At 45.9% G+C, this 14,466-nt stretch overlaps 1 protein-coding gene across 1 annotated transcript in view; it reads left to right on the top strand.

The window, feature by feature from the left end:
• Positions 1-13,114: 13,114 nt before the first annotated feature.
• The window catches only part of LOC126561542 (uncharacterized), a 43,549-nt gene continuing 42,197 nt past the window's right edge, over positions 13,115-14,466 (top strand). Inside the window, exon 1 of the mRNA XM_050217756.1 lies at positions 13,115-13,647. Within this exon, the coding sequence (XP_050073713.1) occupies positions 13,115-13,647 (533 nt within the window). The remainder of the gene's footprint in view (positions 13,648-14,466) is intronic.

Raw genomic sequence — 14,466 nt, 5'->3', positions numbered from 1 at the left:
GCAGCACAATTATTTTCATAAACATTTGCCTATTTTGTGGCACGAAAATGGTGGCGATGGCTGAACACAGTTTGCTCCAAAAAAACCGGCTCGACGCTCATCTGGCCGTCCAGTCTGGGCCGATCGGGATCATTAACCGGCGTTTCGTGTCAGTCAACCAGGTGGATAAATTAGTGCAGTACGCATTAAACGAAGAAGACGGACAAAACAAAGCGCATACGCAAAGAAACTAGACCAAAGAGGCCTAAAAGAAAACACTTTTGCTTTCGTTCGAGACTCCTGATTTATCTCTCGGCAAACATGATCGTACAGTTTTTGCAGCCTCCGGACTTTTTGCTCTTCGCTCCCCATATGGGGTAGATTTGTGCTCAGGAGAGTGAAGATTTTTCTCGCAAATCTTAAGGTGCGCTAGCTGGTGGAGATGCGTTTTCTGCTGCCGAAGGGTGTCTCAAGAAATTCCCCTAAGAGGGCGGTTGTTGGAGTGAAATTATTTACAATATTTGCAATAAAACATGAGAACTAATTAATTAATTTCCTCGCCGATTGCTTGTCCGGATTGACTCCCCTGGATGTCGAGCCTCTCCTGATCGGCCAGAGAAAGCGGATGATCCGTCCCTAAGACAAAGTCAACTTTGGACGCGTTCTCCTTTGAACGATGCGCCTTGAGACGAGTGTGAAGTACTGACCAGGATCCCCTTTGAACGAGGCCAATTTGATGAGTGGATTTGAGTGGATGAGATTTGAAATATATGGCCCATTGCGACCATGGACCATTGCGTCTATTGGTAAACACTTGGGTGGGTAACAATAGGCCCCTGTACGCAGGACAGACCCTGAAACCGTAGTATTATCACACGTGAATCGTGAAACTCTGGAACCACCAAGAGATCAATACTACATCAATGCACTACCGTTTTCGGGCCTCTAAGAAACGTAACTCCCTCCCCACAAGAGTGGGATCACGCATCGGCAACTCGAACCGCGAGTGCGTCAACTGAGAGAGTGGCTGGCTAAGAAGCGTGAGCGCGATGCTTCAGTCTGCTGCATTTGGCCCGTCCGGTGGGATTGCGCACGCCATCTATACACGAGCCTATAGTGCGCCGTTTGGCCATCGGTTTTTGGGGCAACCGTGGTGGTATCGCTGCGCGTGTGCTATTGTTTCTTGCCAGTCGCTTCGTTACCGTCACACTAAAAGCGTTGCATCTTTGCGGTCCGGTGCGCGTTATCGATGCAACTCCAACCACGCCAAGGGTCCGTGTTTCGCGATTATCGTGTGTTATATGTTGAGTTAAAGTTTTAATGTGATTTCTGTTTCGGGATGCTCTGTGATCGTGTGCTTGGGTGACATCGGTGTGCGTATGTCGGTGCATTGATTTTTCATCGGCGAATGTGATCAGCTTGAAGAAGAAAGGTATTAAAATGCATCTTTTGATGCACTTAAAAATAAATGCAGTTAAGAGTAGGAAAAAAAAGAAACAGAGAAAACAAAGAGTCTTTCTTTATCGATCAACCTCCCCTATAGCACCTGGTGAGGATCACCATTTTCCGATCTTCTTCAACAATCGTTCATTTTGTGTGATCCGGTTTTCGAGCGCCATTGCAAGGCAGTACATGAAAAAAAATAAAATAAAAAAGATGAAAAATGGTGTTTTGTGCTGTGCATACGTCCTGTGCCATGTGATTACTGTTTGTGGTGTATATTCTGCTTTGCCGCCATTGCGATGATCATTCCCATAACCTCAAAACTTGAATCCTTTTTAGGCAATTATTTAAGGAATTATGGCGATCACAGTGCGAACAAATTGTGCAGAAAAAGCTCCACACCTGAAAAGGTCGTCTGGCGATGTGTTGCATTTCACACTTCGTACTGGGCGCTGGGAAATGCACGATTAGCGGAAAACGGAAATCATGCGTGCACGTGTGTGCGTGCGTGTCTGCCCGCGTTAGTGAGTGAACAATTGGGGAACACGTGGAAATGCAATGACCGTGATGATGAGTGTAGGAGGAAATGCAACATGGTGTGGTTTTCGTTATTCGTATGTGTATGAGTGAATTTGTAAGGCGCGAGCGAAAGCGAAAAGCAAATATAGTAGAAAATACCTTCCAAAGCTACAAAAAAAATGGAAGTGGAAGTGACGTGCCAAAATAAATAGAAATAAAACAAATTATACTATCGTGGCCAGAAAAAAACATGGTGTGTGAAAAGGAGAAAAAGGAAAGGAACGAATCGAAGAAGGCTGGTGACGATACAAACAGTTACCAAAAATATAAAAAAATGAAAAGAAAAGGAAAATAGCGCGAAAAAGGCAAACAAGAACAAACAGCGAGCTAAATAAGCTATTAAAGACGAAACACAAAACAAAACCACATTTATGTATTTGACCACACCGCAATGTGGGTGAATGGATAGTGCAACAATACGAGGCAAAGTGAATTAGGAAAAATGGGTAAAAAGCACACATCAAGCTAGCAGCAGCAAGTGAATGAATCAATCTACCAATAATGAGTGCAGCATGAAATTGTATGTGCCGTTCCCGAGCGTGTGTCTGGGAGCTTTTCGGCTCCGGGTGTGATCTGGATTTTCCTGTGGTAGAGTTTTTTTTTCCACCCTACATACCGATAGGTGGCGGAACGAGCCATAAAGAAAAACCGAGGAGAGTGTCGAAAGAATTGAATCGTGCCCAGTAGTGATAGAACCAGCGTTCCTGGACACTACTGTAGTTTGGAAAACGTTGAAAAAAAATCCGGTATCGAAATAAAAGAAAAATCTCCCCTTTAATAACACTCAAGTTGGGGTGGGGTTCGCGTGCCGTCTGTCCCGATTTTACTGGCCGATCCAAGGTTGACTTCCCGTTGTCTCGATTTTCTGGGTGCGGGAGGCTTCAGATAATTAGTGCTTATTAATTGTTGGGATGTTTATGATTAGCTCAGTGGCCTGTAAGCTCTCGGGCTTAATGTTTCCCATTCCCAGCTTTTTCTTTGTGTCTGGCGCGGGTGTTGAGAAGGAAAAGATTTACAGTTGGCCAGCCAGTTATCGTCCAGGAGGGTTTGTTTGATGGTTTGCCTGCTTTCGTAAATTTGGCATCGTTTCCCACTTTGTTCGTTCGCGATAGGGTAGCGTAGGAAAAAAAAGGGTTGGGTTGGGTTGGTCTTAAGCTAATCCTCGATGATTAAATTTGCACCATATTTCTCCTCAGGGTTGACACACACACACACCGAATCTTGCAAGCACTTACGACGGTCAAGACGCAGTGATTTATATATCGGGTGGCCGTTAACCGTGGCCATGATTTACCATGAGGCAGAAGTTCATAAATTTTTCCACACGATCGGCCTGATGTGCCGTGTGGATTAAGCCTCTGCGGTTGTAGTGTTTTGTTTCTGTCGCATTCAAACTAAAGTCAATCGACATACAGCGACAAGATTGGTAACATCCAGGAGAGTTATTTTTAGTGAAATTGTACGTTTTTTAATAAGAGTTTTAGGTTAAAGCATTGCAGTCGGAAATATTTTTGAACTTTTTTGGATTGTTGGGAAATTGTTGTGGAGCTTCGCAATCACGTAATGGAATTTGATGTTCACTTAGGAGAAATTTGCATCGCGGCTGTGGAAACCACTGGTTTAAAGAAGTAGTAATTACAGCTATTGCTGGAACACTTTTCTGCGTAAACCCCTTTGAAACGTGAATGATACGGCGTGCTGATTGGAACACACACTTGGACGATATTTGGACGACACTTCACCATTCAAACGGTCGAGTTCAGAATGTTTGGCAGAAATTCTTCAGCAGATTGCAAAGTTCTATAATCGAGTTGCAAATCTCCCCTAACTGCATATAAGATTCCCCTAAATGATTGCAAAATACCATTAGAACCTTGCAGTGTTCCACTATCGATTAGAAAAATTACACTAAATGATACAAAAGATCTGTCGATTTCTTCGATATGGATCGATTCGAAAGATCGATATAGATCGATTTCTTCATTCTTCAACACTGCACGCTGAAAAATCTTGGTCTGAATTTCTTGACTCAGTTGACAGGGACAGGGTTTTTTTAGCGGCCGTTACGTTGCACGTTAGGACCGTTGTCCTCAGAGATAGCTTAATAGCTACAGATAGCTACATGAGCCAAGGAAGTAAAAAATGGCAGACCAAGCTCTAGCCTAGCAATGTCAGTTCAGAAAAACCACAACTCGGATTGAAAAAAAAAAAAAATGGCCAACTAATACCATTTACCACTTAGGTAAATTGTTAAACTTTATGAACCGCACCAGTTTTGCCCATTTCATGCCAATCAGTCACAAGTGGTTTTGCATCTTAATCTCTACTCAAAAATCACAACACAGCATCAACTTGAATTTCGGATACAAACTAGGGTTAGTCCATGGAAACCTGGCGTGTTACCACCGGGAGCGATTGATTTTTGCAGCTTAAAGTTCGACCCACCGTAGCCAACGTGCGGCGGTTTGGTCCGACCAGCAGTTCCGGCGACCTTGATCGGTATGGGGCTACATCAGGTGTAAAGTTTCATATTTTATATTCGCACCTTATGGAACAAAGAAGCTGACACTTTGCGATATGCATAAATTGCAATCCACAAAAAAATGCGTTGGGATTTGTTGGACACAAAAGTGAGTGAGAGATCGCTTCCTGTCAAATTTGTCACACGAGCAGAACTAGAGGTTTAGTTTGATTTGTTCTTAGCTAGGAGTTTCCTTAGCGTTACGTTTAGTATTACGTAAAATCGAATCCCAATCTGAAGGATGTTTGCGGTCCGCTGGTGAGAATTGAAAGCGACTCAATTAAAACACAGATTTATGCGCGATTGATTTGCTTTGATTGTTGTGGTCTCAGTGGGACACACATTTTTACACAATATTTATTGTTTCCTTTACGGGCAGGTTTGGTGCGGTTCGATAGTAATCGTCGCTTCTTCCTTATTCGAGTTGTTGGACCTTACGAATTAGTAAGACAAATTGTTATTAAATTTTTTATGATTTACGGTTCGGTCATACGATACCGTTTCGGAAGGACAGATACAGGTTGATTCGTTCTAGTTCTAGCTACTACTTCACTTTAACTGACGTACCATGACAAGTTTGAATCTACTTGTAACCAAAAGCGCCCTTCTTTTCGTGATACAGCTCCATCTCGTCTGCTTGCAATCGCTTCGGAATTGGGGCGTGTTACACCTTGAGATTAATGAAATCTTCCAAGATGCACGATGTGGTTCCATTTCGCTGCCCGCTCACCAAACTAATCACAGCGCCGCACCTATGGCACCATCAAGCTTTGCCGACTGCACGCGGGATAAGAAATGCGTTCGCCGGTTTGCACTCCGTTGGCAGCTGATCCGCTCCGGTGTCTTTCGTTGTACGAGCTGGAACAACCCGTACAAGGTGTGTGTGTGTGTGTGTGTTTGTGTGGCGTTAGTACAGTTACGAAAAGCGACTCCATATCGTTTCGGTACCGACACTATTGATGTGGCGCAGGAGTGCACTGCACCGATACGCAATGCTACTGCTGCTGCTGCTGGTGCAATGCGATGCAACCGGACAGCATTGGCAGTGCAGTGGGAGACTGGTGTGAGCTGGAGAACAAAGCTGGTGTCGATAGAATGGTGTGCGGATGATAGAGTCGGGGTGTCCACAGCCGGCGCATTTGTTTCGGGCAGCACGCCGGCCGCGGTGTACGAAAGGGATGATTTATGTGCCCTGTTTTTAGTACCCTCTCAAGTACGATGGTCGATGCGATCGTGTTCTGTGAGCATTTACTTTGGCGAAACCGAGATGCGTTCGTAGCCGAGTAATGCTGGGCTGGGTAACGTGAGAGTGGTTGAGACGGGGGTTGAAAGGGAGTGGGGTGTGGGGTGATGATCAAGTTGAACTTCGCGACTTATTGTGCAAAAGTAAGTTAGGAACATTAACTCAAAGAGAGCCATAGAAACGTTTACGCTCATGATAGAACTTGCAACATTATTTAGTGGTTTTATCTTATGCTTGTAGTGCTAGGGTACAAGTTTATGAAGCAGAACAAAATATTACCTTAGTTATGATTTATAAGAGCAATATAGGAATGATTTAGAAACTTCAAGGAAAGGTTCGAACAATTGTGGAAATGAGTTTTCCTTTATGATTGTCTGCTTTGAAGAGATCTCAAAGAGATTCCTACAGTGTTAAGAGCTTTGACTTGACATGGGGAATAATTAAACAAACGAGAAATCAAATCAAATCCCATCCGAGAGAATCTGTGTAGGATTTGAACCCAGGTCCTGCCGTGGGGAGACCAAACCTCCTTTACTCAGGGCTGACTATCAATTAATATTAATGCTATATTATTTGCAAAATCAATAAAGTTTCAAAGGTGAAGAAATATTTGCAAAGCATAAATCATAATGCGAGCATGCAAAAGATCAGCTTTCTTCGCCAGTCGCTCGTCAACTTTCCGCAATAAATAAGCCTACCGCTAGCTGCTATGAATTACAACCTTGAGCAGACACAAACGAAGCTGCAGGGCACTATCGTTACATTTATTTGCCCTCCATCATTGATTGCCGGAACCGGGAGCTGGCACTATAAATTGGCATAATGTCTCTCCGAATAAAAAAAACCTGCGCATGATATTCAAACAGTACTTTTTTTGTTTGCCTCCAATAACCCATTCCGAACAATTGGAAACGATTACGGTGGAACAAGATAAAAGCCTTCCCACTGGTGAAGGAAACAGCACTAACGAAACTAGCGATCCCACCTTGTGTTCCGGGAGAACTCCTGAAGTTCGTGTGGCGTAATTGAGAAATGCTCCAAATTTTAGCATTTCGCCTCCGGTCTTGGGCCACACGACACGAGGCACTGTTTCCCCCCGCCTGCTAAGACTACTTTCACTTTCGGTAAGGCTTGAAGTTGCTTTTTTTGCCAGCATAAATGCTGGCTTTCATGCAGTATTTTTTTCTTCCCTCCATTATGCATTGTTGGTGTGCGGGTGAGCATTACTAGCTTGCGAACTTCAGCTCAGCAGCTGCATCGATCCCCGGTGCACCGTTCAGCTTTCTTTCCTCCATTGCGTTGGATGCTGGAGAGCTAGAAGGGAACTTGTTATTTCGAACAAACTCAGACAGGATTGGCACGCAAACGATCACTTGGAGTTGGTGAACTCAGCCAACATTCCGATCACGATCCATAGCTACCTAAGTGCACGTGGTTGTCGATCAGTCTCGGGTGGTACGCCCGAACGTCCCGTCCGCTAGTCATCAGTGGATGAATTGATGCTAGCAGCTGTAACCCCCGCCCGAAGGGAGGCTGGACGTGTTTCCCGATCGAGTTAAGTCGTCAGTCGTCGTCAGAGAGCTAATGCTTCTACAGCAGCCATCTAACTGCTGCAGGGCTTATGGGCCATCACATCCTAGTAGATCGTTTTGCTCGGACCATTGTACTGCAGCGTCGTACATAAATCTCGATCGTTAAACAGCTTTTCGTTCGAACTGTCCGACGGTTGAATGGGTGGATCTGAAGTGGAATGCAAAAATTTACATCTCAATAAACAAAACGTCCCGTCAGGCGGCGGCAAAGCGGATGGAATTTGCGGACGAAACTGCAAAGCGGTCGCTGGTGTGCAGGGTCAGGAATAGCCAATAGGTCCCTCTCAACAGGGTACGTCTCCAGACAGAAGCTTCGAGGTGGACGAGCTCTCTTCTTCACTGCAATGACCTCCTCCTGGAAGATGCGTAACGTCCACAAACGACGACGCCGTCCGCTTTACGTTGCTGCTGCATCTTCTCGTTCGAAACCGTCGGGATGTGGGAAAACGTATTGGCGTATTGTTTACGTGCGCTTACATGCAAATCATCGGTAGTGTTGCGCAACGATTTGGCAATGGGGATTTGTTGGTTACAGGCGGCTACCGATCGGCTTTACCTTAGCGTTGTTTAATGACCCGTACGAGAAAAACAAACACGTTCACCGAAGACGATGAGGCGGTCGTTGGTGGGCGAGTTATACTGGTCATTGAGACAGGCTGACATTGTAATTAATTAAGTTCCCATTACGCTTGCACTCATCGTACCCATGTACAACACGGGATGGTTACGTGGGCTTAAACCGCAAACAGCCGCTTCCTTTTCTGAAAGGATCAAAAGCATATCGAAATGAGCGATTCGCGTTTGGCGAACCTTTCCAAAACCCTCTTTTCCCGTGGAGTGTGATATTAAAAATTGATTTTATTTTTCGCGGGCTTAAGTTATTGTCTGGTGCAGGAGTTTGTGATGTGTTTTATCCCTTATTTGGTTGTCTTGCTTCTTTTTTTTTGCACCAGTTTCTACTGATAGCCGTAAGGTAATTGGATCAGTTTTCATCAGTTCATGGTGCCTTCAGCTGGAAATGGAGCACTTTAAATGAGTTTGACCTTATTTTAGTGTTGAGATAGTGATCTTGATGACAGGAATACTAGGATATTTGTGTGTGTGTGTGGTTAACGAGAGTGTCCTTGGCGGGGTGATGGTTGTTTCATTGCGTGTTAATGTGGCGCCAGTAGTTATAGACCTTTTGGAAGTCATGAGGATATGGTGTTTTTATTGATATTTTATGCAATATTAGCTCTGTACAATATAAAATTTGAATATCTGAATTCTCTGAATACACTACTAGGTATATTGAGTCTCTTGATATACCTTTAAAGTTAACAGATTCAGTCATAAAAATCAAGGAAGGGATTTTAAAATATGTAAATAGTTCTGTAAATTAAGCAGACTGAATGAATTTAAAAGGTTGTCTTTAGACTTTGGATACAAATTTTTATTGGGCGAGTTCTTCGGGCATTGAAACCAGGGACATCAATTGTCGAATTGTTAAGTACGCAGTTAAAATAGGATCTTATAACGGGTGTGTAGATGAGTCCTTGGGTAATAAACTCTTCTAAATTACGTCACGTAAATTTTTCGAGGAATTCTAAGGCCTAGTATGCGAATAAAACATTGTTATCACGCTAATACGCAATACTTAGATTCCCTAGATCCGTGCATGAACTTCAATTGTAACAACTATGTAATGCGATTACACAATGTTAAAGCCATTAAGTCACCCATTCTGAAGTGTTCTGCATACCACAGTGGTACGAATTTCGACTCACCCTAAGTCTAAGGTCACCCGAAGACCCCCCCCCCCCCCCCCCCCCTTCTTCGATAAAACTTCATTCAAACCCGTAGCTCAAAGTCGCACCGGTTGCATCGATTGTGCAACATCCTCCACGGCCACGGGGAGAGGTATATCGTTGAACCGTGTAAAGCGGAGGTCCAGGCGAAGTAGGGGAAAGATAGCAATAATAAAAAAATTATATACACAAGAAACTAACATAAATCTCACATGACAGGTAAAGAGAAAAATTAAAGCTAACCATTTTGTAGTTGCCCGGTGGTTTGTGGTGTGAGCATCGGCAACACAACCTACCCCGTTTGCACGATTTCCCTGCCACCGTGCGCACCAATGCGGGCCATTCTAGGTCAAACGCGATACACCCCGGCCATTCCGGTTCGGGTGTGCCCTCTCCCCGGGAGAGGGTGGCCAGAAGTTCCAAGTTCAGTCACCCTTGGGTGGCACACGGCGGCCCAGCTAGTATGGCCAAGCAGTGGAAAATGAAGCAATAATTATCTAATACGGGTTGATGGCAGAAGTCGGGGGGCCCCTATTCCCTGGGGAAGTGTGTGACGAGGAGGACAGTAAATTTGGCTTAACCTGAACTTCACGCCAGCAATGCTAAGGCGCTGCACGGGCTGGTAGAAGATTGTTGATCGTCTGATATGTGGCACTAGTTCAGGCCCTGGTACAACACACACACGCACGTACTCGCACGAAAGGATTGGATGTAGGTTAAGCAGGTGGTCTGTCTGCCGACCTGCTCGGAGCAACACGGCCCAGCTGATTGCCGTAGGGTGATAGTAGCCGACGGGCAACTGCGGCGTCACGGAACGCACCAAAACGATCGAGAGTAGACAACAACCAAAAAACACTCCACAAGCATCACTCATCAGTGTAGTAGCACCCGAAGCTCAGCCGTGTGGCGTCGCCATTCCGAGCGTGTGGGTACTTCTGGACCAATTTTCGCGCAGCGTGGTATGTTTTTATTGCTGCGATTTTGATGTGTAAATAGGGGTGAAAAAGCAGGCAATCATCCAAACACTTGAGATTGTTGTTACTTTCGTGAAGCGTTAAATTTAAATCGCTCAGGGAGAGGCGAAATCAATTTGCGGCCAGTGAGATGGTTTTGCAAGATCGCACCACACTTGAAAAGGTGTGCAAAATGCCATTTTGGCAGCGGGAGCGGGTTTGGATGACCCAAATCAATCATCAAAATATTGATTCTGACTACAGTGCCAATGGGTAACACGAGGTTCGTAGGAGCGTCCCCAACGTCCCAGTGGGTATTTAAATTTACGCGTGAACGATATTGTGCAATTGCTGTGCGACTCCCTGCTCGAAATCGAATTCGTGCCAATGATTAACGATGCTCGTAATTACATTATATTGTACCCGCGCATGAAAATGGTGTATGCTAACGCCCTTCGGGAGAGCCATGGCAGCGCCGTGTGGCAGAAAATCCAGTTTGGAAGAGCTTTGAAGCTATCGCACGGGTAACATCGCCATCAATCCCACTGCGATTGCTGCATCACATCGCATACGGAACAACCCTCGAGGGTATCTTCGGACCAGATTGTGGGGCCGGTTTAAGCTTAAGGGCGCGAGGGCAGTGACATGGGGCCAGTTTTACGCTACAAACAAAACAGGGACGCTTTGTGTGCGTCGCCAACTACCCCGCCAACACAGTATGCAGCCACGTACACCCCAAAAACTGGTTCATTTAATTTTGGAGTGCAAAACTGCCGATCTATCGATCAATCGATTGATCGGTGCACGAGTGGAACGTTTGTCAGCCCTCGGTGACCCGCCCGGGGTCTCCCGAGAGTATCCTAGGAGTAGTTGCTTTTTTTGTGGGTTTGTTGTCGCTTGTGGACAAAGCGTCATGTTTCTTGGGTGTCTTTGCTTGCGAAACGTTGCGCTGACCCAAATTCTCAACCAGCAGCAGTTTACCGGGGCCTTTGACCACCGTCAGCAGGCTGAACCGACGAACCCCGTCGGCGATAAAGTTATTGGCGATTGGGCCATTTTCCAAAGTGGTAAACCGTGGTACAGCGGGCAGGTTAAAGGATCGGTCCACAGGTTAAGATCCCAGGGACTTAATGGAGTGATTAGTGAAAGTGATCGCATTAAAGTAGGCACGTGCGCGGACAGCCCCGAACCGGTGGCCCTTGCGCGTGGTGTCAGAACCTGCAGAACTCCACCCTTTTTGCAGCTACCTGTGATGGGGAGAACCCAACTCGGGTTGTCTTGGGAGCCCGTTGTCTTGATCTAGAGTGAGTGCTCCAACGGAAAACTAGGTTAGAGGTTTGTCCGTTCGCCGAAAGCCGAATGCTAGCTGCAATTGCTTTACCCAGTGAGGCTTGTATGCCAGATGTCTGGGCTACGAATTGCGTTCGCTTTCATCGCGACGTGGGTAAAATGATCGCACAGACAAACACACGCAAATCAAATGACACACCGTTGACCAATGCATCGCAGGTGTTGAAGCCTGGTAGGAATAGTGAAGAACAATGTTACGATCTGTGCATGTGAACTACCGAGCCAAGATGGGCAACATTCGATTGCACTTAGCATTAGGTTAGAGAAGGGAGTGCTTGTGTGTAGAAACCGAATAGGGCAGGTAAGTAAATGGCAAAACATTTACAATGTTGTCTGTTTGCTGCCACTGGCCATTCGTTAAAGGAGAGGTTCATTTGCTCACCTGATGGCTTAAATTTGGCGTAGAGCAAACAGGTGAACGATTTGCGCGTGATCTAGCATAGTTTAGTAACTGGACCAGCCTGACCGGCCCTTTTAAGGCGTGATGCTTTGCGTAAATATTTGAAATTCTTTGCGCTACCGTACAGGAAAACGCTGTGCTATATCTTAAGCGAAATAACTCCAATATAGCGTGCTGTGCTTCCTGGAAGCTGCTGGATGGATAGTTCATTAGGATTCTTCGCTCGGAATCACTCGATGGCGCAGTGCGCCATCTTTTCCGGTTCAATGATGTTCCGTTCGTGTGTGGGTCGCCGAGTGTCATTCTATTTGTTTTTGTGAAGCTCTGAACATCTTTATATGATTAGAGGATGCCCTTGTCCTTCGCTTCTAATTAGTAACGAGGTTCGACGCACAGAATCATACCCCAAAATGATACGATTGTGATAGAGCATCACCACTAATTGATGACATAATCTTCGATGAAAGATCCACCGCCTCCAGTTGTTAATGTGTGACCGTCCGTGTAAGCGTGCGAGTAGTGGCTGTCCATGGTGCACTTGTCTCGCTTGTCCTTTAAATCTTAACAGCTCTGACAACGGCTGATGAGCCTACTCATTGGATTAATTATTATCACTGGCCTGTGAAGGTTTGGTGAGGTGCTGATGAGCGTTGGACAGCTGTCCGGTGATTCGACAGCAAGGATTAGTTGCAGCCTGCTGGGGAGTGGAAACGAAGCTGGCAATTTTTAGGGGATATATTTTTTTTTTTGAATATTGTATAGATAGTCTTATTTTGCATCGATTAATTATCACCGATTTGATGAAGTTATCTGTCGGAAGCTCGCTTAGATGAATGTTTTTTTTTTGCAGCCAAAATCCTACATGGCTGTCATTTGTGGCCAAAAACCAAAACGAGTAAAAGTGGTAGCCTTTACGAAATGCTGCGTCTTCGTCTTTTTCCTGATTATTTAAATTTAATTTGTTTTTTCCTTAAGAGTTTATTTTAATATCTGTTTTGTCTTCGTTTACTTTCAGCTGGCTGTCATTTGCCGGGATTGATGTGTTGAGTTGTACGAAGGTTTTTTTTATTTTTAAGTATCAAGCAAATAGCTTTATCAAGTGACCACCGGGTGCGTTTGATGCATTTAGTAGCCTTGGATCGAGCGAGCAGTCCGCTTCCATCGTTGTGGCATTTTGGCGCTGGCTCGCTGAATATGACACACGTTTTGACGGGCCACTGTCAAAGCAATATCCTCACAGAACAGGTAGACGTCTGACGCACGTGCGATGCCCTCGATGTCCTCGACGTGGATCGAGGAGCGACCGGGCGACCACGGTGGTAGTCCGGTCGGGCGGCGAAGTTCCGTCGATCCGTCCGACGCGTTCAGTAACATCAGCAACCAGAGTGCGGGCTCTGGTCGGTCGGGTGTGCGCCGGTTCGGGGACATCTTTCGCAATCGGCTAAAGTCGGCTGGTGCAGCGGCAATGCGCAGTTTCAACGAAAGCTTCCCTCAGGAGTGCAAGATAAACACGGATGAGGAAAACGGTGTCCAGACGCCATCGCCAAAGACGTCGAACGTTGGTGTGAAAGGTGGAGTGCGGACGGCGTCGTTCGATGCGCTTGATGCGGTGCTGGTGAACGAACGTGTGATGGGACGCAATCGGGATCGTACCATCGTGAAGGAGCGTAGCAACACGCTGACCGGTAGTGGACCCGCTGCTGTAGGCACTGGTGGAAGTAGTACTGGGAGTGGAGGACTACGATCGAGACGCAGTTCGACTATGTTCCGTCAGCGGACCATACATCGTACTCCGAGCGGGTGAGTAGCGTATGTTTGTGCTCCAAAAGATAATTCCCGTGCTTACACGATGGGATCTTTAAGAAATTTGTATAATTAGACAAGCGCACTCTATCTCTACGAGGACAAATCTTACACCTGAAAGACGGTGACGATATTTTTTTTTTCGTTCGGCCCTTCTCTTGATCCACCAAAAAACGATATCAATTAAGTCACCGGAGGAATGGTCTTCACACGGTCGAAGGGCACATTCGAGAAGAACTCTTGCCAAGGTTTCACTCGCGAGCTCTGCTCCAAAGCCGTCTCCGTCACTGATTGGCGTCTAGGTCGCAGTTTGTTTATGCAGCGCCATACGGCCCAAGAAGAACTCCCCCCCCCCCTCCCCACTCCCACCCTCGGAACGGGTGTACTTCTGCCCTGTCGCTTACCGAGAGCAGGTTACATTTAGGGGGATGATAAATTGTTACATCGGTGTACTTGATCCTCCACCATCCATCCATTTCCATCTCCACCTTGGAGGCTCACGATCTTTGCAGGACAATTAATTAATAAGGCTGTACGATCGTGGCGCTGCACGCCTTCGGGACTGCTGTGACCGGCCCTTCAAGAGCCGTAGGTTAAGGCCGGAAGCACGCGTGCTTATATTTACAAAGCGCTTCAATTTCAACAGGTTTGGTTTCGTCTCGATTAGGCGGTTGTGTTTGGGTCCATTAATTGAATAAAATCGTGACATGCCTGGGTAGACAGCTGATTGGAGACTGGATGGGGCATGAAGCACAAGCAACGCAAAGGCAACTAGCAAAAAAGCCAAACATAACGTTTGGCTATGCTAATTTCTCA

Source organism: Anopheles maculipalpis, chromosome 3RL (assembly GCF_943734695.1).
Source record: "Anopheles maculipalpis chromosome 3RL, idAnoMacuDA_375_x, whole genome shotgun sequence".
In the NCBI taxonomy this organism is placed as follows: Eukaryota; Metazoa; Arthropoda; class Insecta; order Diptera; family Culicidae; genus Anopheles; species Anopheles maculipalpis.
This window is presented reverse-complemented; position numbering and strand designations above follow the sequence as displayed.